At 38.7% G+C, this 27,448-nt stretch overlaps 1 protein-coding gene across 1 annotated transcript in view; it reads left to right on the forward strand.

Annotated features, from left to right (window-relative positions):
- LOC136876872 (box C/D snoRNA protein 1) overlaps positions 1-24,395 on the forward strand; it is a 63,744-nt gene extending 39,349 nt beyond the window's left edge. Inside the window, exon 6 of the mRNA XM_067150632.2 lies at positions 23,636-24,395. Within this exon, the coding sequence (XP_067006733.2) occupies positions 23,636-24,021 (386 nt within the window). The 3' untranslated portion in view covers positions 24,022-24,395. The remainder of the gene's footprint in view (positions 1-23,635) is intronic.
- The last annotated feature ends 3,053 nt before the right edge of the window (positions 24,396-27,448 follow it).

Raw genomic sequence — 27,448 nt, forward strand, 5'->3', positions numbered from 1 at the left:
ACGCAACGAAAGAAAAAAATCACACAATTCAAAGATGAGGATAAATGATGCCGGTTCCCCTGTGCAAATGCATTATTTTTTTGGATTTCTGTACTGTTCGCATTTTTAAATGCTTAGTACTGGCATGGAAAGTGCCCGACGCCATTAAAACATTGTGGCTTATCGAACTTTCCTATGACGAGGGGACAAAGTTTCTCGCTTCCCTGTGCATTGCAACGCACTACTATGACCCCCACCCCGACCCTTGTACGATTCTCCGGCTGGCACTTTCTCCTTTAAAACCATAAGACCGTTTGGGCTCGCATTAAAATAAAGCAATGCAGTTTCACTGGCAATGACAATATTGTACGGTGCCTACGAATTTATTATATGAGCCACGTTTTTTCATCAACTGTCGGCATCGCCAGTGTTCGCGGATTCTGTTTTTCCGCACACTGCCTGTTGTGTGATATTACGGCTTTCCTTAAAAGGTTGAATACAAAAGAATTCCGATTTCATTCAACTTAGCAATCATGAAGCGTACTGTAGACCCGCCGAAGTGAGTGTAAGTGCAGAAAGCTACCCCTCCACGTTCCGGAACACGCGTTCTATTATGACGCGGAGCAGATAAATTTTGAGTTGAAATTACTCTGTAACATACTATTGTTTTAAAATGTGAAGGCAGTTTCGAATTAAAAGTCTGAATTTCGGTAATGGGTCGGACATTGTACTTCGAATTACGAATTATCCGTATTTCGAATTAAACAATTTAAATAACATGCAAAACTGTATCTCATGTTTCCGGGAACGAGAGCGTCTTCGAATTAGGCGGGATTTTGAATTAACCGATTTCGAATTATCAAGGTTTTACTGTAATTAAAAAGATCGAGGTGAAAATTTGGTAAGTTCCCTTACAAATCGGAAGGGTTGACAGGTATATGTTGACGGCTCCACAGTGTGGTCGCACACTGCTGGACGTCTGGCAAACGGCCCTGCTGTTCTGAGCCTCCGGTACAGTTTGCCAGGAAACGGCATCCCCTGAGACAGCTGCAAGTTCCGCCGACAATTGTCTTGCAGATGCACTCCGATTTTATCGGGCGGTTAAGGCCAGATATCGGTCCTGCTGTGGGGTGGTTACCCTTGGTCGACCTGGTACTGGCCTGATATACAGGGTGAAGCGTAATTCGCGCACTCGGGCGTCGCAGCGCGACTCCTCACATACCAGTAATAAAAAAATGTCTCTTGCAAATTTTCGTCTTGCGAGTATATCCGGTAGAAAACGGACGTTGAAGAGTAGAAATCTGGCAACACTGTAACCGTATGTAGGGTAACTACCGCTGTCAGCACGTTCTCGTCGTGCTGTACATTTGGTGCAGTGGGTAGAGATTTTGGTCGGCATGCAGGAGGTCGATGGTTCGGTCTTGGGTTGAGGCGCATTTTTTATTTGCTAATTTCCATCTGACATTACCTACTGTAATACAGTAAGACACCGTTTCTGAGGTCACATGCATCCTACATTTACAACATAATAATAATAATAATAATAATAATAATAATGCATTGAGATACGTACTAAACCGCACGCGGTTACCAGACGCAATGTTGAAAGACAGAATTATTGGGACCATGGTGATAACACATACAAATTGTATATACAAGTTTTGACATTATTCGCAGAGCACGTTGCTAGGCCTACTGGTAACGTAAGGCCCTAACGAAATGTAATGGACCTGAACGAGGCAAGAATAATAGTTGGTACTAATCTATGGGATCATTGGAGGAGGGTACAAAGAAAACAGGTTTCATATCTAGTGGATGAAGTGGTGCGAATGAATTCACGCCCACAATGTGGAAAGGGCGCCTTTCAAAGCTGAGCAATGAAAACGATTGTTCGTCCATTTCTAGGATCGTAGTATGTAAGTGCAAATGGTTTCTAGAGGACCCACTGCAATCGCTGTTGACGATTAAGATGCCAGATACCATACCACCTGGACTACATTTACGAAATTAAAAAAATACGCCTCAACCCAGGATCGACCACTCGACCTCCTGCATGCTAACCCAAAACTCTATCCACTGCACCAACTGTACAGTACGTCTAACTTATGCTGACAGAGGTAGTTACCCTACATGTGGTTACACTGTTGCCAGATTGCTACTCTTCAACGTCGTTTTTCTGCCCGATATACTCGCAAGACGAAATTTTGTAAGAGACATTTTTTTATTGCTGATGTGAGGAGTCGCACTGCGATGCCCGAGTGCGTGAATTACGCTTCACTCTGTAGATGTTGATTCCCATAGGGAACCTATGAGTTAGCTGGAAAATTTATAATGTCCAATAACAGACCAACTACATTGGTATTATAAATTTACTCATTCGGGACAAATATTTCAGGTTCTCTATGGGAATCAACATCTATATCATCTGTTAACCAGGCAGGCATCAATTTTGGAAATGAGACAAAGTGTCTCATAGTACATTGGCACTGCCGGTTGCCTCAAGTAGCCTACGCTGTGGCCTCCACGGTATGCGCTAGCTATGCGTATTGATGTGTGTGCTATTTACCAACTGATGAGCCCAACTTAGCACACTGGGGCGAAACGCTGGCAACCAGGAATGGTTAGCTGGAAAATTTATAATGTTCAATAACGGACCAGCTACACTGGTACTGGCCTATGACTAACATTTGCTGTGCCTCAAAATCATCTCCAAAGCCTGGGAAATGACACTTCATGGCACGTTCAAGGATACGGCCACTTTGGCCTGTGTCTGACCTGCTTCCAGGTGGCTGAGTATTCTACCCTGCAAAACGAGGTCCAAATGGTGCCGTTGTTCCATTATGTTGTCACGTTCACCATGAGGCTACCCTGCACACTATAACAGAGCAAACATGACTGAGGGAATATGGGGCGTAGGCATTGGCTGTGTTTACCTTGCTGTTATGCCGCTAGTCAAAACAGAGCGAACACGTAAGGTTTGTAGGTGCATATGTCATGCAATTTGCGGTCTATTTCCTGTTGCCCTGCTTACTCGTAACTTATGCTAAACTTTTGGACACTAGTGTAGCTGAAAAAATTGATGGTGTAAATTGTCTGTTAAAAATTAATAAGAGTAAATTAATTAAGGTGCATCAGAATAGACTAAAATTGTACATGTAATGGGTCAAAGGGCTGAGAATTGGCTCCTATTTAGGTCACAGTAGGTATGCTTCTCACTATCCCAATGACGTTTTGGAAGTAGTGATGACTGCTGGTAGGGTTAATTTGAATTACCCTGCTAAGTCACGTCCTGAATTTCATGAGAAGAATTTAGAGATTCAAACCTGGATAACCAAGGGGCCAATAAATAAAGTTGGTGGGATGGAGTACCATGTGTACTATCATAACACCTGTCAGAAAGGCTGTGGCTAGCGAGAACACAGCCTAGATGTCAATCTCGCACTTGGGACGACAGGGCCAAGGGTTTAGTCCCATATAATAGCGGAGAACAGGGAAATGAGGTGTCTCATAGACACATCCTGAATACATTCAATAACCGTCTGCTAATAAACAATGTGAGTTCTAAGGAGATAAAGTGCTTTACTCTGGGCTGTCTTGGTGTAGAGAAGCTCCAGCCAGTTAAAAGTGAAAATTATACCCATGGTGTATGTTTGTAGTTCAGAAGAACATTTTTATGGGATGCAATGAATGCACACTAGTGTTATACACAGACAAAATAACAGGGTTTAGGATAAGTTGCAAATTTCTGCACAGATATAGTACTGTGGGAGTACAGTGGAAACTTTTCTTTACAGGTCACCCTGTAAGAAACAAGAAGGCACATATTACACTGAAGATGCATTGTAAAGTTTATGTAATAATTTCAATGTATTTTTCGAGAAAAATAGGTTGGGGAAGGATTGAATTTTCAGGTGACTCCTTATGAGAAAACTCCAGGAATATATTTTTAAAACGAGGGAGATGTACAATTGTCTACCACAGAATTGAGATTGGTAACCTATGTGAACATAAGTAAATTAGCAGGGGCATATACAGTCTTTAGGAAAAACATAGAACAGACTCAGGTGTTATGTTACCAGCTACAGAGTGAGCTAAATATTTTTTGCCAGCATGAGGTGCAAATGGAGATTAGTCGTTTGCAAAGAGTACGGGAAAAGAGGGGCAAATTTAATTTTATTGGCGCGTTATCGAAAACCTTATTCGGTACTTCGGACAGTGATGATGCCGAGTTTTATCAGGGTAAAATATCAGAATTACAGAAGGAACAACTTTCAAGGATTAAGCTTGCGAAAGAATAATTGTAGTAAAGTCTACACTACATTCAATGAACAATACTTTGTATGACGTGACAGCTAACGAGTCAAAATTTTAAAAAAATTTGGAACAAATAAAAGGGTTTATGGAAAACGAAACGAGTCGGTGAAGACGTAGTTCACTCAGATACTGAGATTGCCATTAATCGATATTTAATAGAAACAGAGAATCTTGTATGATCATTATAAGGTTAATATCACCTGGGATGATGTATGCACAGTTAGTGATAATTCAAATGCAAATTTTAAGCCCCTCTGAGATTTTGAAAGCCTATAAATCACACGGACAGTTTCTGTAAGGGATGACCCTCCCATTAGAGTTGGGTATGGCTCAGGATTATTTGTTTTACAGGATTGCAAATGTATTCATTAACAAGAATATGCTGGTGTATGTTGTAGTAATATCTGTAAGCGACAAGAGAATTTTTCAGCTATATGAGATACTTTCTTTCCCCACGCTAATTAAGGAAAACAATGAAATGTAAAATGAAATGGTGTATGGCTTTTAGTGCCGGGATGTGTCCGAGGACTTAGGCTCACGTGTTTTGAAAGCGATCTGGTGTTATTTTAGCTTCGTTGGAGCGGAACATCTTTCCCGCTAACGTGTAGCCTCATGGCGTCTTCAGGTATGCATTCATCTCTTGTTGACGAAGAAATTGAATGTTTCTTCATAAGTAGTGATTCTTGATAATGAAGGTGGAGAATATCTAAGTGGCGACATTGAACTACAAGAAATTGCGAGACAAAGTAGTAATGATGAATCTCATGCGGAATTGTCACCCCTTCCTCAGATAAATTATTTTTCCCCAAATGTAAATGATTTTGATATTACCAATTCTTGGATAAAGAATTTTATATTATATTTCAGTAATAGTATCACCGAGTGGAGTAGCCGCGCATATTAACATGCTACGGCTATGGAGCCAAGCTCTGCACTCGGCAGGCGAGTGGGTTCGAACCTCATTGTCAGCTGTCTTGAGAATTCCTTTTCTTTTCTTTGTGGTTTCCCTTTCCGTACTCCCAAGCAAATGCCGGGTCAGTTCCTATTCATAAGCCACAGCCGATTCCTTCCACTTCTGTACCCAGTTTCATTCACCATCATTCATTTCATATTCATTATCTTCTCAACTGAGGTTTGCGTCGGGAAGGGCATAAGGCCAGAAAATATGGTGTAAAATATAATCTCACTTCATCCCCGACATCGTATTGGGCTGCAGGGCTAAGAGGACGATATGCATTCCATTAATAATATCAGCAAATATGTATCTGTCAAAATGCTTCTTCCTTAAAAAAAACCCGGCCCACAGGGCTCGGCTAGTCATCAAAACTCGGCAGTGAAAAGGTTTAACGTTTCTGCAGGGGACAACAAAAATAAACATGTTAAGCGAGAAAACGTACTACTGAATATGCAAATAAAAGCCATCCAACAGGGATAGGGAAACATACGTACATATATTATCATTATAGACTGTTATGCCTTTCAGCGTTCAGTTTGCAAGCCTCTGTGAATTTACTAAACGTCGCCACAATCCTCTATTTGCAACTAATGCTGTGGCTTCATTTAGTTCTATACCTCTTATCTTTAAATCATTAGAAACTGAGTCTAACCATCGTCGTCTTGGTCTCCCACTACTTCTCTTACCCTCCATAACTGACTCCATTGTTCTCCTAGGTAACCTATCCTTCTCCATTCGCCTCCCATTACCCCACCACCGAAGCCGGTTTATGCGTACAGCTTCATCCATTGAGTTCAATCCTAAATTAGCCTTTATCTCTTCATTCCGAGAACCCTCCTGACATTGTTCCCACCTGTTTGTACCAGCAATCATTCTTGCTACTTTCATGTCTGTTACTTCTAACTTATGAATAAGATATCCTGACTCAACCCAGCTTTTGCTCCCGTAAAGTAAAATTGGTCTGAAAACAGACCGATGTAAAGATAGTTTCGTCTGGGAGCTGACTTCCTTCTTACAGAATACTGCTGATCGCAACTGCGAGCTCACTGCATTAGCTTTACTACACCTTGATTCAATCCCATTTACTATATTACCATCCTGGGAGAACACACAAACTAAATACTTGAAATTATCGACCTGTTCTAGCTTTGAATCACCAACCTTACATTCAATACTGTTGAATATCTTACCTACTGACATCAATTTAGTCTTCATAAGTCTAATTTTCATTCCATACTCATTGCACCCATTTTCAAGTTGCAAGATATTAGTGCCCCCATTATTGCCGAGCTAAGCCCAGCCAGTGAGCGAGAGATCCCAGGGTGGGCCGTTCGTTCCTGGCTTTCCGTTTTTTAGAGGCATTTAAGGGAAAAGGGGTGACAACCAAGCACAAAAAATAAAATTTTGAAAACAACACTCTTACATTTATTGACATAAGCATCCCAAAACACAAAAATATCCTTGCTGGAGTTTTATTACAATAAGCTTTCATAATGTCGGGTCCTCCTGTAGCAATAAAAAAAGTAATCCTCGTCCTCCATTCTTACTCTTCTGGAATGAAAATTAACAAAGGATTAGGCCTCCACTGCCTTTAAAATTAAAATATTTAAATGAAAGTGTCCAGAGACTTCAATAAGGATTTACAAAAAATTAGTAGGCAGCTATCTCGCTTATTATTCCATAATAAAATTAATTTAAGGTTCCATTAATTTATAGTAATCTCAACACATGGTCATTGTTAAATTCTGATGAATTTCAATAACTAAAGTGTATAATGTTCATTGATAACACCAGTAGAAATTCTGATTGAAAATCAAAATTAATTCCAAAATTGTATAATTTATTATTATTATTATTATTATTATTATTATTATTATTATTATTCTCTAACATTATCTGCATAGCATTTTATTTTTATCATCACACGATCATGTTTACAAATCATTCTCATAGTAATCGTAATACACATTTTCCTAATTAAGTAGATTTCCAATTAATTATTATTATCATTACTCGTTATCACCCAAATTGAGCTGATTATGCCGTTTGTGAACCTTAAACTTATATTTGCATGGCATTTAAAGTTTCAAGTCAGTTCGAAAATATTTTGGAATTTTAATGAAAATGCATTGAAGGTTTTCTCATATCCACATGTGAGTTAGTTGAAGATTAATTTACAAATCGCTTGCCTTTGCTAAAAATGAACTCTACTATCTTTCATCTAAATCTTTAAATAATGCAAATGAAATCTCATCAAATTGTTTCTTAAGGTGTGCTAAATAAGTCAACGTGCTGGCATACAACGTTGAACACAATCCGTGCTGTTGCAATAAATGCACGACCAGATTAAATTACATTAAACAATGGAAACATGGAAAATATTCATAATTGCAACACACGCACACATCACATTCACACAAGGTAACACGTAATTTTTATATACACTATTTACAACAAATCCTGCCCTTATATTTTAGTTAATTAATTTTAGCATGGTCGCGTCAAAAATATCCGGAGGATGAATTAGTGTCTGGAAATATTCTTACTCCAGTAGTGGCTAGTGATCGAAATTCGTGATATCACTTGAATGAATGTTTCTTAAACAGCAACGGAGATTCATCTAAACTTCTGAAATTAATCTGAAGATTCTAATAGAATTCCATAATCATCACCATCACATGAGTTGCAAGTTGTAAATGTAGCGTTTGTGAGCTTTAATCACATTATTATTACTCCCTGTTCATGAAATGTATTCAACATGTGCTCCACTTGTAATAAATCACATCGTGCTCCCAATGACACAACAAGTCATTCACCAATAAATTCTCCAGTTAATAAATTAAATTAATATCCTGCAGGATTGCCGTATTTCAGCCGCATCATGAACTGAGCACATTGAATCTCACATATAAGGAATCTAAAATAATTTAGAGCTCACGACCGTTTAATTCCATTCTTAAACCGATCTTTACTTGATTTTATTATTATTTTAAGTGATTATTAGATCTATCAGTCCTCCTGAAATGTCGTGAAATTAGATGACTCGATCCTAAAGAATACAAGTGATCTGAAAATGACACTAAATTCGACCCTATCTCACAAGTTTTGCACGTAACTCCAATCCAGATTATTTCCAATATCATAGGTAAACAAGTAAGGATTATCATGTGGTCAGTGATTTTTTAAATCTGTCTAAATCCTATGTATGAGAACTCATTCAAAGACAGACTACACAGCTAATCTAATAAGTTCCAAATTTCAGTCACACACATGTAACTCGACTACCATGACATCTTAAGAAATAGAAAATGAAATAACTCAATCTACTACAAGAACTAACAGAGCTACGATTTAGAGAAGAAAGATCCTCTAGCTTTACAAAGATGAGAAAGAAAATAAGCAGTTAAATGGTACTCAAGTTTAGCTGAGGTTCGATTCCAGGTTGAAGTCAGTCATTCCGCCATTCTCCCGATCAGTCACCCTCTCCGACCAGATGCGCCTCACGTGTTTAGAAGGTCACGAAGACACGGCAGTAGACGTCCCATGATGAAATTAAGATGCACATTGTAGAGGAAGAATCCATCTTGATGTACACAGCGATTCACTGGGATGAATTCCGTCACGCTCCAGAAGTGTAGGCTGTAACTAATACAACAGATATTAAAATGTGTACACACACGCTGGAGTACTAAATGTTCTCGTAGAGAAATAAACTTAACTTGAATCACTAATGTTGAGATTCACTCCATAAGATTTGATAATAAAACTGCACTAATTTTAGCAGAGCGGATGTCTGCTTGCACGGCAAAAATTTCTTCCCACGTGGTTCCGATGAAAAGTAGTGTTGACCAGAGCAGAGTAACAGCGTAGAACAAAGCAGCAGAGAGTGATTTACTGCGAACACGACATTTTATAGTCTTCGCTTGGGAGGCGTGTACTTTTTAGAGACAATCATTGGTTCACGGGGTCTCTTGTAATTGGCTGTGACTGTTTCTGGAAGTTTGCCTGCTCGCAGCACAGGTCGTTGGCGCGTGGCTCACTGGAAACACTGGCTTGTCACATGATCTACCCTGCACTCAGTCGAACACGGATCAATACATCGTCCTTCTAAATGACAAAAAAACAGTTTGGTGCTCACCCACAGCTTTCCAAATGATGAATACAGCTCCTGGTGAACAATAAAACTTTTTATATTGACTTGTCGTAAATATTCTAAAGATAGCCAAATTTGAAGGGGACATTAGACTGCAGGCTTTCAGCACAATCTGCCATTAAGACCAAGTCATCAGCATAGCTTACTACATTTCCACCTAACTGAATCCCTCCCTACCATTTTGTACCTTTCAACAGATGATCCATGTAAACTACGAACAGCAAAGGTGAAAGATTACAGCCTTGTCTAACCCCCGTAAGTACCTCAACCAAGAACTCATTCTACCTTCAATTCTCACTGAAGCCCAATTGTCAACATAAATGCCTTTGATTGATTTTAATAATCTACCTTTAATTCCATAGTCCCCCAGTATGGCGAACATCTTTTCCCTTGGTACCCTGCCCTATGCTTTCTCCAGATCTACGAAACATAAACACAACTGCCTATTCCTCTCATAGCATTTTTCAGTTACCTGGCGCATACTGAAAATCTGATCCTGACAGCTCCTCTGTGGTCTGAAACCACACTGGTTTTCATCCATCTTCCTCTCAACGACTGATCGCACCCTCCCTTCCAAGATGCCAGTGCATACTTTGCCTGGTACACTAATCAATGAGATACCTCGATAGTTGTTGCACTCCTTCCTGTTCTCTTGCTTATAGATAGGTGCAATTACTGCTTTTGTCCAATCTAAAGGTACCTTACCAACACTCCATGCTAATCTTATTATTCTGTGAAGCCATTTCATCCCTGCCTTCCCACTATACTTCACCATTTCAGGTCTAATTTCTTCTATTCCTGCTGCTTTATGACAATGGGGTTTATTTACCATCCTTTCCACTTCCTCAAGCGTAATTTCACCAACATCATTTTCCTCCTCCTCATGAGCTTGGCTGTTCGCAACACCACCAGGAAGATTTCCTTTTACGCTGAGAAGATGTTCACAATATTCCCTCCAACTCTCCTGTGATTCCCTGGGATCTATTATGGGTTCACCTGAATTACTCAAAACACTCTTCTTTTCCTTTTTCCCTCCCTTCCTAAGATTCTTTATTACTGTCCAGAAAGGTTTCCATGCTGCGTGACCTAGCCTTTCCGGGTTATTACCAAAATCTTCCCACGACTTCTTTTTTGGATTCAACAACTATTTGTTTCGCTCTGTTTCTATCACCTACGTACAATTCCCTGTCTGCCTCGTCCCTTGTTTGGAGCCATTTCTGATAAGCCTTCTTTTTACGTTTACAAGCTGCTCTCACTTCATCATTCCATCAAGATGTTCGCCTTTTCCCATCTTTACACACAGTTGTTTCTAGGCATTCCCTTGCTGTTTCTACTACAGCATCCTTGTATGCCACCCATTCACTTTCTATATCCTGAACCTGCTTACTGTCTACTGTTCGAAACTTCTCACTAATAATATCCATGAACTTTTGTCTAATTTCCTTGTCCTGGAGATTTTCTACTCTTATCCGCTTGCAGACAGATTTCGCTTTCTCTATCCTAGGCCTAGAGATACTTAGTTCACTACAGATCAGATAGTGGTCTGTATCATCAAAAAATCCCCGGAAAACTTGTACATTCCTAACAGATTTCCTGAATTCAAAGTCGGTTAAGATACAGTCTAATATGGATCTGGTACCCCTAGCCTCCCCTGTGTAGCGGTGAATAGCCTTATGCTTGAAGAATATATTCATAACTGCTAAACCCACACGAGCACAGAAGTCCAGCGAACGCTTCCCATTCCTATTAGCTTCCATATCTTCCCCACATTTACCAATCACCCTTTCGTATCATTCAGTTCTATTTCCAACTCTCGCATTGAAATTGCCCATTAGCACTATTCTATCCCTGTTGTTGACCCTGACCCCAGTGTCACTCAATGCTTCATAAAACTTGTCAACTTCATCCTCATCTGTACCTTCACATGGTGAATACACTGAGACATTTCTCGTCCTAATTCCTCCAACTGCCAAATCTACCCACATCATTCACTCATTTACGTGCCTAACAGAAATTATGTTGCGTGCAATGATATTCCTGATAAACAACCCTACCCCATACTCTGCCCTTCCCTTTCTAACACCTGTCAAGTACACTTCATAATCTCCTATATCTTTCTTGTTATCTCCCCTTACCCGAATATCACTTACTCCTAGCACATCCGGATGCATCCTCTTTGCTGACTCAGCCAGTTCTACTTTCTTTCTTCCATAAGCCCCATTAATATTGATAGCTCCCCATTGAATTTTTTTTGTTCGCCAAGTTGTTTTCAAGGAGTCCCTCGCCTGTCAAATGGGAGTGGAACTCCGTTACTCCCATAGGTCCGTGGCTTGCTTAAAATGTTCTGAGCTCAGTAAATTCATGAAGCAGAATGCTACCCTACTTACACATAGTCCAAGTGACTCTCCTCTAAGGGGTTATGGACCACCGGTGGATTGTATAGTCCTAGCCGCCTGAGCACAAGGAGGGCCTTGACTCAGAATATGTCCGAGATGCCCACTCCCATTCCGTAGCAACTGGTATCTTGACTCTCAGGACCACTTACTAGGCCACTCAACTTCTTTTCCGATGTGAAGGCGTTTTATGTCGTGTATCCGTGGGTACAGTGGAAACTATAGTATCTACAATTTCTCAGGATGAGAGGAAAGTATTAAAAGGTGTGAAAAAACACAAGACAACAATTATGAAAACCTTTTCTGCTGGGGCCTTTAAAATAACAAGTCCAGTGAACGGTGTGACAAGCACCAAACAACAAATATGAAAACATAGGCATGGGGGCCAATAAAAATATCCAAGTATTATTGCTGATCACACTCTTTCTAAAACAAATGTTAGTAGAAGCCTTTTATTTCAGAGCAGTGGGTTATGAAACATTATTTTCTGGCTACACTCTTAGACAATGAACTGTAGTTTATACTCAGGCATGAAAAATTTTGACCAAGATGAATCATTGCAAGAGACTATTCTCAGTTTAGATCCCGTATTGAAAATCAGTTGAAAGGAAAAACTTAGTTAAGCATTGAATAGGTGGAAAACAAAGTTTTATTATTCTCCTTTCAAGTCAAATCAGAACTCAAAAGATCGAGTTCAACATTCACGACCTCTGCACACTTAAAGATGCTGATGCAAGTCCATTGTCTGAAAGATTTTAATGTTGTCTTCATTAGAAAGGAATTTCACTTTTTCTGTATCCATACGTAGGCTATCACAAGACAAATATGCACTATGCTAGTCAATTTCGCATGATTATGTTCTTAATCCAGATATTGGCTACTGTACCAATACACTCTACTCACACATATTGATGATATTAAATATTCAGGTACTAAAATAGAAGATGTGGAAAATTTAGTGTTGGAAAAAGAGAAAGAATTATATGCAAAGCAGTTATGTGCTGATGTAAATGTATATAAAATCGTAGTGTGGACAGTAGTGGCCATAATAATTTTGTTTGCTGTAAATGCTGTTCGTGTTTCTCGGGGAGATTTAAGGAAAAGCATTGGGATCATGCTACTGGTTGTTGCACGAAAATTTGTTTTAAGCAGAAAATAAATAATAAGAATAGGGTTAAAGGGAAGTCATCGGATGATGACATAGTCGTCCATTTGGAGACACCAAGATTATCAGGTAGCCGCCCTCGTATACGGGAATCAGAGGAATCTAATATGATTGAGATTTAAGATAGGGCACAAGTACAAACACCCCGTAGCTTGAAATATAAAGAAAAGGGAAGAGTTTAAAATCTAAATGCCACAGGCCTCGCACATTTCAAGGTAAAGATGATGCTTGTTGTTTTAAGGGGCCTAACATCGAAGGTCATCGGCCCTCAAGGTAAAGAGAAAGAGATGCTATGTAGAGGAGAAACTCCACATCTAAAGGGACATACAAGTAAAGTATGAATAAACAAAAGTTTCTGACAGAAATGCTTGCGTCAAGAGGACGCAAAGAACTTCTGCCTCTCGCATATGAAGGAGCTGAAGAAGCCTGTAAATGAGACTCGAATGCATGTAATTTAAGGGGATGCTATTGGAGGACCTGCATAAATGATATAGATGTTGATTCCCATAGGGAATTATAATTATAATTGGTATTATTGGACCTGTATAATTCGTAAATAATGGTGTAATGGTAAAAGAAAGGATATTTTAAAAGTAGAAGACTGGAGTATTCTACATTAAGTTGGAGTCTGTAGCAAGCCCAGTAGTGAGGCAATCTTGCAAAAGGCATGCTGTGTACACTTGGGAGCGGAAGAAGTGTAGTTTAAATGGCTCGAGGACATAGATCAAGTAATAATAGTGGAAATGTACGATATTGGTGCTGTCACGTTGGTGACGTGTTTATAGGTCTTCCCAACCATATTTTTGAAACGGCATTCGTGCTGTAGAAATTGGTATCATTCGGAAATTATTTCCGCCCTGTATTCCACTATTACTTCCTGCGTTGCTTTGCTCACATTATTTATTTGGTATCATCTTCATCATTGTGGCTATGCTTTTATATTGCTTTAATGTTTTTTTCTGTAATTCTTAAACTTGCCTCTAGTATGATCTCTTGCCCTAAGTTGTGGTGTTACATTGAAAGCGAGTCTTTCCCTCTCTTCTCTCCTTCTTCGGCCAATCACGGCACTGGGCCTTCCTTGTTGGAGATCCATGCTGATTGTAGGCGTGCAACGCCATGAGTAATCCCTGGAGCAAGATGAAGACAAGACATGTTTTGTTCTTACTTCTGGATAGGGTTCCGATCTACCATATGGATACTGGATAACCGAGTTCTGCATAGAAGATTTAGCCCTTAGTACTGCTTTATTTAACTTGGGAGAACATCTTTAATTTTAATTACGAATTTAGCAACTACAAGATAATTCCATTATGTGAGTAATGTATACTAGCATCTTTCTACATACTCCAACACAGCATGTAAGTCTCTTCTTCATTTCTATCTTGCATCTGCTTCTGGCTGCATGAAGAAGAATGAGCTGGAATTCATTCGTCTTTGGACTCGTGAGTTTTGAACTTGGTGAGTCGTCCTACTATTCTTTTTTAAGTTAACTTAATTTTCTCTAATTTAAGTTTCCAAATTGTACTTAGTCAATACCTCCAAACCGTTTCTTTAAAAAATGTGTGTACACTGTCTATGTGAGTTACACTGAGTATATAACCACTGCAAATTGTGAACTTCCTTAGTGAGAAGTAAGCAATATCATGGTCTTGTTTGGCAAAGGTGGAATTAATTGAAATAATTCACAGATTAATACTATTGGGCAATTCAAGGAAACTACCATGTGCTTCACTGTTAAAACTACGCGAGATTTCACTTGGGTACCAGTCTCTTGGTTCATTTTTATTTCATGTTAACTTCTGTTTCACCTTATTTTTTTCTTTGTTCTCCTGATGATACCTATCTTGTTGGACCATTGTTGTTTTGGTGGTGGCTAAGGTCTCTTGGTGTGTTTACGTCACCATAGTAACTGGTCGCATTGGTGATAGTTATTATTTAAAGTTGTTTTTGTGGAGTTGTGATTTTTAATGATGTGTGCAGATATTGCCCTGCTTCTTGGTGATATTTCGTCTAGCTATCCTTGCTTTTAAGTAATTTTATTTATTCCTCTTCCTCTCTGGTGCTTATATTTTTGTGGCCTTCTGTCACATTGAGCCCAGTCATTTTCTGATCTGTGAGGCAAGTACTGGAGGCCGTTTGGAATCTCTGTGGTGATCATTTGTTCTGCCCAGGTGTTTTCAGAGTAATGAAAATGTTTGGATAAGATAAAGAATTCTTGTCAAATGAACATATTACTGGAAGACAAGATGCATGAAACATGTTAATAATTTCACAAGAGTTTTTTGGCTGTTTGGAAGTTATGTAAATGTGTCGTTTAATTTTATTTCTCCGTCCGGATGGTACGTTAAGTTTTTAATCCCTAGATTTGATTGTAATTTAGTTATTGGTGTTTTTCTTTTCTTGGATGTTTTCCCTACTAGTAATGGCTTTATCACGTAGTTACATAACTTTTGGAAGCACAGTGCCTATCTACTCTTCAAGAACTTGCTCCGTACTTCAAGTTCATATTTGATCTACGACTTTTACATAATTTTTGGATCTATCAACATGCAGTGTAATTTCTAAAATTATACAGTGCCTCATAAACTTCAACTGAACTCTTCAAGAACTTACTCCGTACTACATTTAAGTGCATATTTGATTCTTCTTCACACACAGTGCTCTCTAACATATATGTCTTAATAACGTATTTGATCTACGACTTCTTCATAGACACACATTACTGATACTTAAAATTATACAGTGCCTCATAAATTACAATTAAAATACGTATTTGACTTTAGACTTCTACATAACTTTGAAATCTCAACGCACAGTGCTCCCTTATGTGTATAGTGCTCCATAAACTGCATCTGACAGCATCTTCTAAACTTCATTTTTACCTGTGCATCTTATTTATGTTTTTTGGCTATATTTCAGTGCACAGTGCTCCTTAAAGATTTTAGTGCTTCACTAGCAGAAACCAAACAGAATTATTCACACTTTGCATTTTATTTTTCTATGCATTGTTTTACACTTATTTGTAATTGGCTGGTGATGACCATGAATACTATTCGAAACCGGTGCCAGTTTTAGTTAAATAGGAATGTAGACTTACATTTCTTATTTTAACAGTATTGAAAGGTGGAACCGTTATATACCTTCTTTTAACTTAATATTGAACTCACTTCAATACGGAACAATGTGAAATTCTTATCTCTTAACCACTGTACCTCCCGCGAATTATTTTTAAAAGGAGCTTATGGGAAGGGGTGCAACCTTGACCGGCTGGAAAGAAGGTATTGTCGGTTAGGCCTCCACTTCCAAGCCTTAAGCATACAGCTATCCAAGATAGTGGGTTCAAACCTGGCAGAGGTAGTCAGATTTTTGAAGGGCGGAAGAAATGTCCATTCAATGCTTCATGTCGTACAATGTTGGCATGTAAAAGATATCCAGTGACAAATTTGGTGTTCACCTGACAAAATTCAGTAAAACTCAGCCGTAGATGTCCAAGAGAGATTTAGTTTATTCTGCCATCTAGTAGGCCTAGAGTAAAATGGAACATCAAAATTGACGAGCAAACAGCCAGATGACGTCACATTAAAGTCTTAACACATGGTAGTTGAGGCCATACTATTATTTATTTATTTATTTATTTATTTATTTATTTATTTATTTATTTATTTATTTATTTATTTATTTATTTATTTTCTCGAAATTGTGTATAATTCAGTAATTTCATTCTTGATGAAATTATGCAAGTAAGTGAATTTTCTTTGTTCAACCTGAAGTACATTAGAAATCTTTGTGGATATCCATTTAGCTTATTAAATTGTGAGATTCTCACTTTTCTTTCCTCTTTTGCGGTAGACAATATTCATGGCAAGAGAAACAGTACTAGTAATTTAAAGCTTATCAGAATCGGAATCTAACTTGCCATCAGACAAAGCGTGAGGTCAGTGTGTTTCCTGTCTTCACACCAAATGCTGTGACATCATCAACCTGCCCACACTGACTCGGTTCAGCGTGAGTTTACATGAGATGACAGTAGTGTGTTCCCACCTTACGGCTCCCTTTTTTCCTTCTGCAGGCATTTCTAGCCATACATCTCTTAGTCTCTTAATCTGTATAGTAGCTCTTGTTTCACACTGTAACGTCCTCTTCCTTACCATGTTCCGCTCCTCGATAACCTTTCCCACATTCATCATCAATTATTCACTTTGTCTGGCACTGCTGATATTGTGTCCAGTTTCGATTCCCTCGTCTGCAATATCCTTCTTTCTATTAATATCCGGTTCCCTTTAGGACTATAATTTTCATTTACAACTATAATTCTAATTGATTGCCTCCACGAACGTACTACGCTGGCATAGCACGGGGAGAGGTGATGCTCCCATGTGGCGGGTCCCAGGTATTGGATAGGAAGATCCTAACTGGCTTGCCGGCGGACTTGAACGAAATAAAATAGCTCTCGCGGACTGAACACACATCCCTGTGTGGGTGGGGGACGCAGGTGAATAATACACCCACAGTATCCCTTGCCTGTTGTAAGAGGTGACTAAAAGGGGCAACCAAGGGATGATCAAATTAGAACTGTGAGACTACTTGTAATTAGTACCATCACGCGGGGAACACCATGGGTCGCTTTTACTTGCGCGTAGTACCACTATGTTAGGTACACAATAGGTTTGTGATTATGAGCAACACCATAGTGTTGCCTTGTCTATGATTAGTACCCACTATGTGAGGAACATCACAGGATAGTATGAATCCCTGTGATTAGTACACTTATGTGAGGAACACCATAGGTGAGAAACATCATAGGTCTGTGTTACATGTGCACATTACATTACCTGTGAGTAGTACCATAATGTGTGGTCTGCTCTACTTTTGATTAGTACTGCAACATGACAAATACCATGGTTCTACTTTCCTAGCGATAAGTACCATTATGAGGGGCCGATGACCTGAATTTTGGACCCGTTTAGACTATAAGCATCATCAGTTCAGGATTGTGCTTTAGAAGCAGTCCCCTGGACAGTAATACTATTGTTTAACGCTAGTTTCTGGGAATGTGGAGCATTGGGGGTCGGATCCACTGACTGTTTTAACTTCATATCCTTCCATTCATTCTTCATCATCATGTTTTGAATTCTGGTCAGTGGATGATTTTGGACTTTTAGATTGTCATTACATTTCGTACCATTGGGGGCCGGTGACCTAGATGTTAGGCCCCTTTAAACAAGCATCATCATTATCATCAATTGATTGCCTCATCCATTTCTCTCTGAAATTCTTCTCTTTCCTCTTCATTTGTGATTATACTGTCCATATTGAATTTCCTCTCCTTTTCAGAATCTAACTTGCCATCAGACAAAGCGTGAGGTCAGTGTGTTTCCTGTCTTTACACCAAATACTGTGACATCATCAACCTGCCCTCCACAGTGACTCGGCTCATCGTGAGTTTACACGAGATGACAGTAGTGTGTTCCCACCTTAAGGCTCCCTTTTTTTCCTTCTGCAGATATTTTTAGCCATACGTCTCTTAGGGCCGATATTATAATAGAGGTTTAAACTGTTGGTTCAGTTTAATCTTCGGTTTATCTGTTAGTCATGTATTATAAAACTTAATCTTAAGTTTAACTAGAGATTAATTTTACTGCCACTCATCTAACGCTTAAACTGAAGTTTAAGAATACATAACCTTACAACATGACAGAACTAATGGACCTCGAAGATAATTTTGAGTTGTTTGAAGAAATACTAAGTGATGACAAAGAAGTGGTTCATATTATTGAACGACCACGGGCACTATGAGTTTTCCGAGCAAGAGGACGTCATTTTCATATATGGAATTAAAAAATAGTTTTTAAATAAGTTTAGGCTTATAAAACAGACTGCCATGACCATATTTCAGCAATTGGTGCTAGAATAAAACATGCATCGAAAAGGTAAGAATGTAAAAATGACTTTTTGAACTGTTTGAATATCAAAAGTGTAAATTTTAGAAAATAAAGTAACTTCCTTCTACTTCAGAAATCGTGCTGTAGAACCCCTCAGTCAGTTACTAATAGCATTGCGGTTTCATACCTCCCGTAGTATGTTTATTAAAATGGTAGATTTCGGAGGAATTCATAAGGCCTCTGTTTCACGGACTACAGTATATAAATATTTCTGAACTAACTGCACAAGCAGTTCTATTTCCTTACAAGTAAAATTAGGACAACGTTTATTGCTTTTATCCGCCATTTTACCTACAAGAAGTAAACAAAACATTATCGATAGTCATCTTTTCTTGCAAGTCACTGCAAAACATTATCGACAGTCATCTTTTCTCGCAAGTCACTGCTACCAAGATCGTATATATTAACCCATTAATACCCAGAAAATATTTTTTTCGAGTTTTCTTGTACTTTTTTGAACATTACATCTATAACCGATCCTTGAAGCAAGAATACTTAAAAAATCTGAACATTTCAATTTTAAGCACCATTTTTTGGCGTATGATATATCATACGCTGGGCAGCAGGGGGTAACATATTACACCAAGTATAGTTATGATTTACTAAGAACAAAAATAATTTATTGCAACATAAATTAGAACTAAAAACTGAATACTGATCTTATAGATGGAATTTAAGTAATTCAGAACCCTCTGGGGCAAGGAATACTCGTGGGGAAAGTCCCTACTTTCCAACTATCATATGATGTGTTAGCATGATCTGAAGCGAATTTTGAAGCCCACTGTTGTTTTTTTTAATACAACAGAAACTTATTAGTAACAGTAACCACAGAAAACATTGTATTGTTTGTTTTCATGATTCTCTCCATCACCATTTAGTAATCACTTCATCATATGGAACTGAACAAAGCACTGGAATGAACTTACTGACACTCCACTATTGAATGCATGATGGTTGTGGCACATCTCTCTCTGTAAACTTTACTGACTTCGTAAGCTCCTCGTTTACCCAATTTCTTACTTTCGTTACTTTCTTTTGTGGATTCCTGGATTTATTCCATTCGGAAGATACATCAATGGATTCTGTAATTGTAGGAGCCTTCTGTAGTGGTACTTGATTCTCATCAGCTGCAGTAAATACTCTCTCTGAATTTTCAAAAATGCATACATCGAGTCACTCTTCTAAGCCACACAGAGTTTTCTTTACCCTCTGACCTCGATGTCCTGTCTAAGTACACCCTTCCCTACATCCCAAGCTGTAGCACAATCATCATCACTAGGCCCATCGTCTTGATCACTGTCATTGCCATCAACAGCTCCCGTAAGCACTAATCATATTTCATCTGCTTCTGAAAATGGGTCATTATCACAATCACCATTTTCTAAGCTGTCCAAAATGTTCAGAATGGCCTCCCCATCTGTTATTGTATTTTATCTGAAATTGAAAAATTTCATCTTGTGAATGCCCAGCGTATGATATTTCATACGTTAAAAGATATTTGTGTTTCAATGCCATCTCGATCAGTGAAGATAGTAACTATCATACGAGGTCAAATCCTCATACTATTCCCGTAACAAATATACTGAAATATGATTAATTTTTCATAGCTCAATTCCACAATAATTATAAATATGCACCGGTGCGTTATTTTTGTCAGCCTGCTGCGCTACCCGCACTTTCTTGCCAACTATCATTGTAACAGGAGGAAAACAACAATACCATTAGCTAGTAAACATTATTTGCGTCCCTGATGCACTAAATGATACCTTTAAATGCAAAACAGTCACGGTGACTTAGATATAACACAATTTGGAAAGCACGTTTTGCGTATGATATATCATACGGTGGGTCAGCCATTATAAGACTCAACATCGGTTTAAACTCAAGTTACAGTTTTAACTCAATCTTCAGTTTAAACCCTCATTATAATACCGGCCCTAAGTCTCAGCATGAAATGGTCTGAATCTGCACCTCCTCCCATGTAAACCGTGACATCTGTTATATATGAACCATGCCTTCTTTGCACCAGAACATGGTCAATCTGATTGACCGTCACATCATCTGGGGTCTTCCATGTACCTTTGTGAATAGTTTTATGCGGGAACATTGTGCCACATATATTGAGATTTTTGCTAATACACAAGAACCTCGTTAATCCGGATTTCCGGTTTATCTGGATCGAAAATAATAAATAATAAAGATTTATTTTTACTTGTACAGTATTTCTTGTACGGTGTCGACTCTTCTTGAATATCATTTCCGCCAAGGATAGTTAAGGACAGGAATTGGAAGTAATTCGGCCACGGTCTATCAAAGGTACCGTCCCGGCATTCACGAGGAATTGAGAATGGGAAACCGTGAAAAACCATTCCAGGACAGCCAAGGTGGAAACCCACGCTCTTCCGAATGCAACATGCTATTAATTCACTGATGGTGAATTAAAAAACGAAACCGGCACTCCAGAAGACACAATGACTCATGGAGAGGCAACAATGCAGCTGGACAACTGATGGCCTATTTAGAATCCTTGACTCCACACTGGCAGACTGTTGTTAGTAAATTGTCTTCATGATTGTGCTGCATGCAAATGGAAAAAACAGAAAAAAAACCACACATTATTTTAATGTATAAAACAGAGTTGTAAATGTATGAAAAGTGTTCTTATATTTTTTTGTACAATTGAAAAAAGGTATTGCTGTACAACTTACGTTAATAGATTATATAAAATGTACTGTATTTTTTTTTTTAGTTTTAGTTTTATCCAGATTTAGTTTTATCAATTCTGGTCCCACTTAATCCGGATAAACAAGGTTCTTGTGTACCAAAATCCTCCAACCTCGGCCCATTTTTATTGCATTATTCATGCAAACTATGCAGCTCCATATTTGGTCGTAAAGTGGTCTCCCTACCCACTTTAGCAGTTAGATTGCTGAGAATAATTTTCTCATCATTAGCTGCAGAGAATCATACTTGCATTCCAGTTGTCCATAAAAGGAGTCCTTATCCTCATTGCTTGCCTCCTCTGTTGGGGCATGTGCACAAATAGGTTGAAATATTTCATATTAATTATCAATGTGTACATCCTTCCATTTACTGGTTTCAAGTTTAGGATCACTAGCTTATATGTTCTGTGTACAAGGTAAACTGTTCCAAAACTGGTCATTCCACTACTACAACAAAACATCATAAAATCGCCATTGTGCAAGTCTCCTTCCACCTGTATTGCTGTTTGTTTATTTATTTATTTATTTATTTATTTATTTATTTATTTATTTATTTATTTATTTATCATATGGCTAGAGACACAGTGTCTGTCTTAGGTAGGATCTACAGTTCTCTATACGTATATCTAAATTTTGGATGTCTGTAATTTCTGGGGTCGCGAGAGCAAAGTCACTAGTCCAGCATTGCTCATGTCCGTAGGTTTAACCTAAAAGTACTCTACACATGAGCCCTGGATAGTGCTAAGGGAACAACGACGATCAGGCGTAAAACATTTACCTCCTGATCAGGATACAGTATAGAACTATGACAATTACGAATGTACTGCTATTATTCCTATTTTATACTTTCTAAGCTGGTCTTTCAAGTTCCTGAATGTACCCATCCTACCCAAACTCAGTACATTCCTTGTAGCCATTCTTAGTTCGCTTTTCCTTATTTGTCGCCTGATCAGCACCATAGAGGCAGTCAGGTTTTCATCTGTTTTTGACATTTTCGTGACTATTGACTTTTTGCATAGCCAGGCAGCCATCCCTGTGCACATCGAACAGTGGGGGTTGCCCCTTTCCAGCCTTTTGAACTGCATGTTCATGTGCCCTCACACCGTATGAACACTGCGGAGAGGTTTGGAATTAAATCCAGGCTTTAAGCACGCAATCTAGTTATTAGGAATTGTATACCACCACTTCTCCTACCCTGTCACCATTCTGATGGTGAAAACTTTTTCGGCCTATGGTACTCGTATCAGCTAACCACGGTGTCGGGCCATTTAGACTTCGCGCCTTAACGATCATGCCACCAGGCAGGCATTATCTGTAAGATATTAACATTATTAATGTTTTCTACAAAGATATTACTTACTTCTGGTTTTACTCACAATCTCCTGATTTTTTAATTTTTTAACGTTGGCAGTTATGGACAAATATGAGATTGTACTTAGTGTGAAATGGTTAAAAATCTTGTTAGTGTGTTAACTAGTTTATTACTTCCTCTCTTATATTTGATGTAATATACAGTAATAATTTTTCTGCTTATTTGATAATATGACAGTATTGATTCCAAAATTATCCATAGCAGATTTTACCAAGCATTGGTGGTTATTGTTTTAAGGGAGCAAATCAGCTGGGCTGTTAGCCCTCAGCAAGCATTTGAAAAAATATTTTGTTAAGAAGTTAACCAATTCCATCACCAAAGAATTCACTTAAGAGTTGGACTTACTGTCTCTAGCAGATTGGCTGTTCAATAGCCCAAGCTTTTATCTTGCACAGTAGATCTTAAGAGCCAGGTCCATATTTGCTGATCTTGAGGACATAACAATATGTACCTCTAAGAGATAAATTACCATGAAGCTGTACATTTTGAAAACTTAATATTGAGTCAACAGGATTTTCTTTTAAATATTTATTGTATTGTGTATTGCAAGAATAATTATTTCAATCCTTTTTCAAATAAATGGTATCATTGTACTATTTTATGCAGAAAAATTTAAAAGTTTCGTAATTCTCTTTTCAGATGAAGAGGAGGAGGAGGAAGATTCTCTTCTGGAGAAGAAGCGGTCAGGTCCTCTAGTTCACAAGCTCTGTAGAAAGCAACTGACCAGAACAGAAAAGAGAAAGGGCAATAACCTCCTCTTTCACAATTCTGACTATTCAAGTGAAGGATCTGATATAGATGACAGCAGTAAAGTAGCCAAAAATTCCAGAATAACTGCAGTAAATAGTTCATCACCAATAAATGAGATTCATGAGAAAAATATTAAGGCAGTAAAACAAGATGTTACGGTTTTGTACAATGAAGTGCAATCTGAAGGCAAACTTCCTAGTGCATCAAAACTTCTGAATGGCATTGGACAGCTTAACGTTCCCCCTTACGATGTGCTAATTAAACTTCCACAGTGAACTGCTCCTGTTCTTTTATTCATACGTTGGTACTACTTTACAAATGAAATCAGTTGCGTAGCACTATCATATAGAAACCAGGCACACACATTGTGTGAAAATTATTTATATTTTTGAAATGTATCAAGAATATTTAAAAATTAAAACTGCTGTCTCTTAAAACTGAAGTGGTTCAGTATTAATCTCCATTACATAGCAATAATTTTACAGAAATAAATCATCAGTACTATTGTCTTGTATTTGTAAATAAATTACTTTTTTGGGACACTTTCTGCATGACTGCAATGAAATTTGGTATATTGCATTATAAACAAACTCCCTAAATCTTGGATCAATGTACCAGCCAGTTTTGAAGTTGCAGACTTTGGGGGGGGGGGGGGGGGGGGGGGGCAGGCAGGGGGGCTGATGACCTAGCTGTTAGGCCTCTTTAAACAATAAATGTCATCTTTTTTTTTTTATGTATGACAGACATATTTTAAAATAGCATTTGCTACCTTTTTTATTGAGATAGAAAGCTGGACAAGGCCTGATATTAGAGCTCTCTTTATGTGCTATACAACACGGCAAGATTTTAGAATGAAATATGTTTTTCAAAATTGAGTCAAATTTTGATTTTCTTGAAATGTTATAGTTTGAAAATGTTAAAAAATAGCAAAAGTTGTTCATACTTGTTAATAAATCTCTTAAGTTTTATCTTATGATAACAATGGGTTCATGTGCTACAAAAGCTTTAATTCTGAAATATTTCTAGTGACTGAAAGGAAACTAGTAGAGCACTTATGCTGGGAGTGATTATTTGATTCATACAGTTTCAGGTATTGTTTAGTTATTTGAAGTTATTTATTAGGCTTACTGGTGATAATCCTTACAGTAGCATAGTTCCTTGTAACAGTTCTGTGTGGTCTTTCCCTGTTATATTTCATGTTTCACATTGTGTTGTAGATGATGAGTAAAGGACAGAAAATGAGTTCTCTATTGTCTTTTCACTGTTAAAGACAATATAACTAAATTTGTGCAATATAATTTATTTGGACAAAAACATGAAAACTGTTTATTAATTTGATGAAACTCATTGAAAGTAAGCATCCAATATTAATAATAGAAGATAGTTATGGTATTGAGTAGACCGTACAACTAGCATCTCAACACGAGTATCAGGCGGCCGTATATTACCCGATTCCCTAAGGTGACCAAATGCCTTTGGGAGTGGCAACCCCATTGTAATAACAGCCTAAAATGAAAATGACACTTTAAAATCAGCCTCAGTAAAGGCAAGGGCATTCCCCAGAATGCTGAGATAATAACAAATACAATCTTAGACGAGTATGTAGATAAAGTGGACTATGTAAGTGATAGAATAATCAAGATAGTGGTAAGGACAGAGAATGGATTAAAGGATTTCATCCAAGACTATGCACCCAAACTGGATGCAAAGAAGATGACAGACAACTGAAGAGGGACAGACGTTGATGAATTGTGGAGAGCTTCACTTACTTGGGAAGCATGCTGATGCAGGTTGCAGGGGGGGGGGGGGGGGGGGGCGGGGACTGAATACATTCACAGGTAATCCCTGCCTGTTGTAGAAGGCAACTAAAAGGGTCATGTGGCCATGGTCCCCTCTTTATTTTTTTATTTTTTTATTTTTTTTTTTTTTAGGGTTAGTTGTAGACCGATTTAAAATTCTCGATGTGCATGCTGCTCGGAGATGGGCCTCTTACATGTGCGATTACGCTCGAAAGCCCGCGCAGTGACAACACAGGTCCCCGCACAACCGAATGCCAGAAGGACATATTATTAATGGGTTTTTAAAAATTTTTCTCTATGTTTAGTGCTCTGTACACGTTATGGGATATATGCTATTGCGGGTGATTGGAGGAAGGCAATCCTAGTACTCATTGCCTCACCCATCCCGTATTAGGCACCGTCCAACATTGGACCCCGGACAATACCGGCTACGACCAGGTGGGTATTGTCTTGGCTGCTTGGTTCGGCTACAGAGACCCGTGATCGAAGTGGGTGGCATTCGAGGAGGATGATTTCGGGCATGGCGTCGGAACCACTTCCGCCTGCCTCCTCGGGTAGTTGGCTACCCAAGTCTTTAACATTTGATTCCCTAAGGGGGACAACCCCTTGGGAACAAGCGCAGCGTATTAGTCTTGAGTTCCAGCTTCCCTAAGTTCCTGGTTGCTATCAGAACCAATGGGCAAAATTTCAAGCTGGTCAAATCGATTCTTTTCAGTCGACACATCGCAGATGTATACGGTGAACTTGAGGATCTTAAGAAAATGCACAATGGTGGTTTGCTTCTGAAGACGAGCACTACTCTCCAAGTGGATCGGTTGCTTAAGTGCGACCTTACTTACTTACTTACTTACTTACTTACTTACTTACTTACTTACTCCATGGCTCTACGGTCCTTTAAGGACCTTGGCCTCCTTGACCACAGCTCTCCAGTTGTCCCGGTCTTCAGCACGCCTACGCCACCTCCTGACTCGAACGGTCCTCAGATCAGTCTCCACATCCTCCAGCCATCTCATCCGGGGCCGACCTCTCCTTCTCCTGCTCCCAGGGTGTCCTGTCAGTCCTTTCCTTGGAAGTCTTCCCTCCTCCATCCGTTGTACATGCCCCGCCATCCAATTCGTCTCATTTTGATTGATGTCACCAAATCCAGCTCCTTATACAATAATCTTATTTCTTCATTTGTTCTGATTCTCCATAAATCTCCCTCCTTCACCGGTCCAAATATCTTCCTCAGTACTTTCCTTTCCCACACATTTAATCTCCTCTCTGTGGCCTCAGTCACCCATGCCTCACTCCCATACATGAGCACTGTTTTAATTATTGTTTTTTAGAGAGTCAGTTTTAATTTCCTGCTTAAGTTTTTACTTCTCAGAAGGGGATACAGTGCCCTGTAGGATCTGTTGGCAGCCTTAATTCGATTTACAATATCTGTCTCAACTTTATTTTCTGATGTTATTACTGAGCCAAGATATGTGAAGGTTTAACCATCCACTTGTAGTTTTTCAGTGTTCCTTCCATTTCTCTCCGTTACCATATATTTAGATTTAGCCTCACTTATCTCCAAGCCTAAGGACCCAACCGCATCTTTCAGCTCCCTCAAGGCAGTTGTAAGTGCCTCGTTACTTCTGCCAGATATCACCACATCATCTGCATAAACCAAAATTTGGATCAGTCTATTGTAAATATTACCACCCAGATTAGTAGTTACTGATCTTACAGCTTTCTCCAACACTAGATTAAATAACACTGGTAAGTAAACTCGTGTCCTCATCCTGAGGTGGTGCAGCTCTTTTTAGGCACACCCCCATTGGAGGTGAGCTGCATGTACCATTTCAACCACATACCAGCCCTCCTGCCATTCGTAAATTTCTGGCAGTACCAGGAATCGAACCCGGGCCCCCGAGGA

This window comes from Anabrus simplex, chromosome 1, assembly GCF_040414725.1.
Source record: "Anabrus simplex isolate iqAnaSimp1 chromosome 1, ASM4041472v1, whole genome shotgun sequence".
Classification (NCBI taxonomy): Eukaryota; Metazoa; Arthropoda; class Insecta; order Orthoptera; family Tettigoniidae; genus Anabrus; species Anabrus simplex.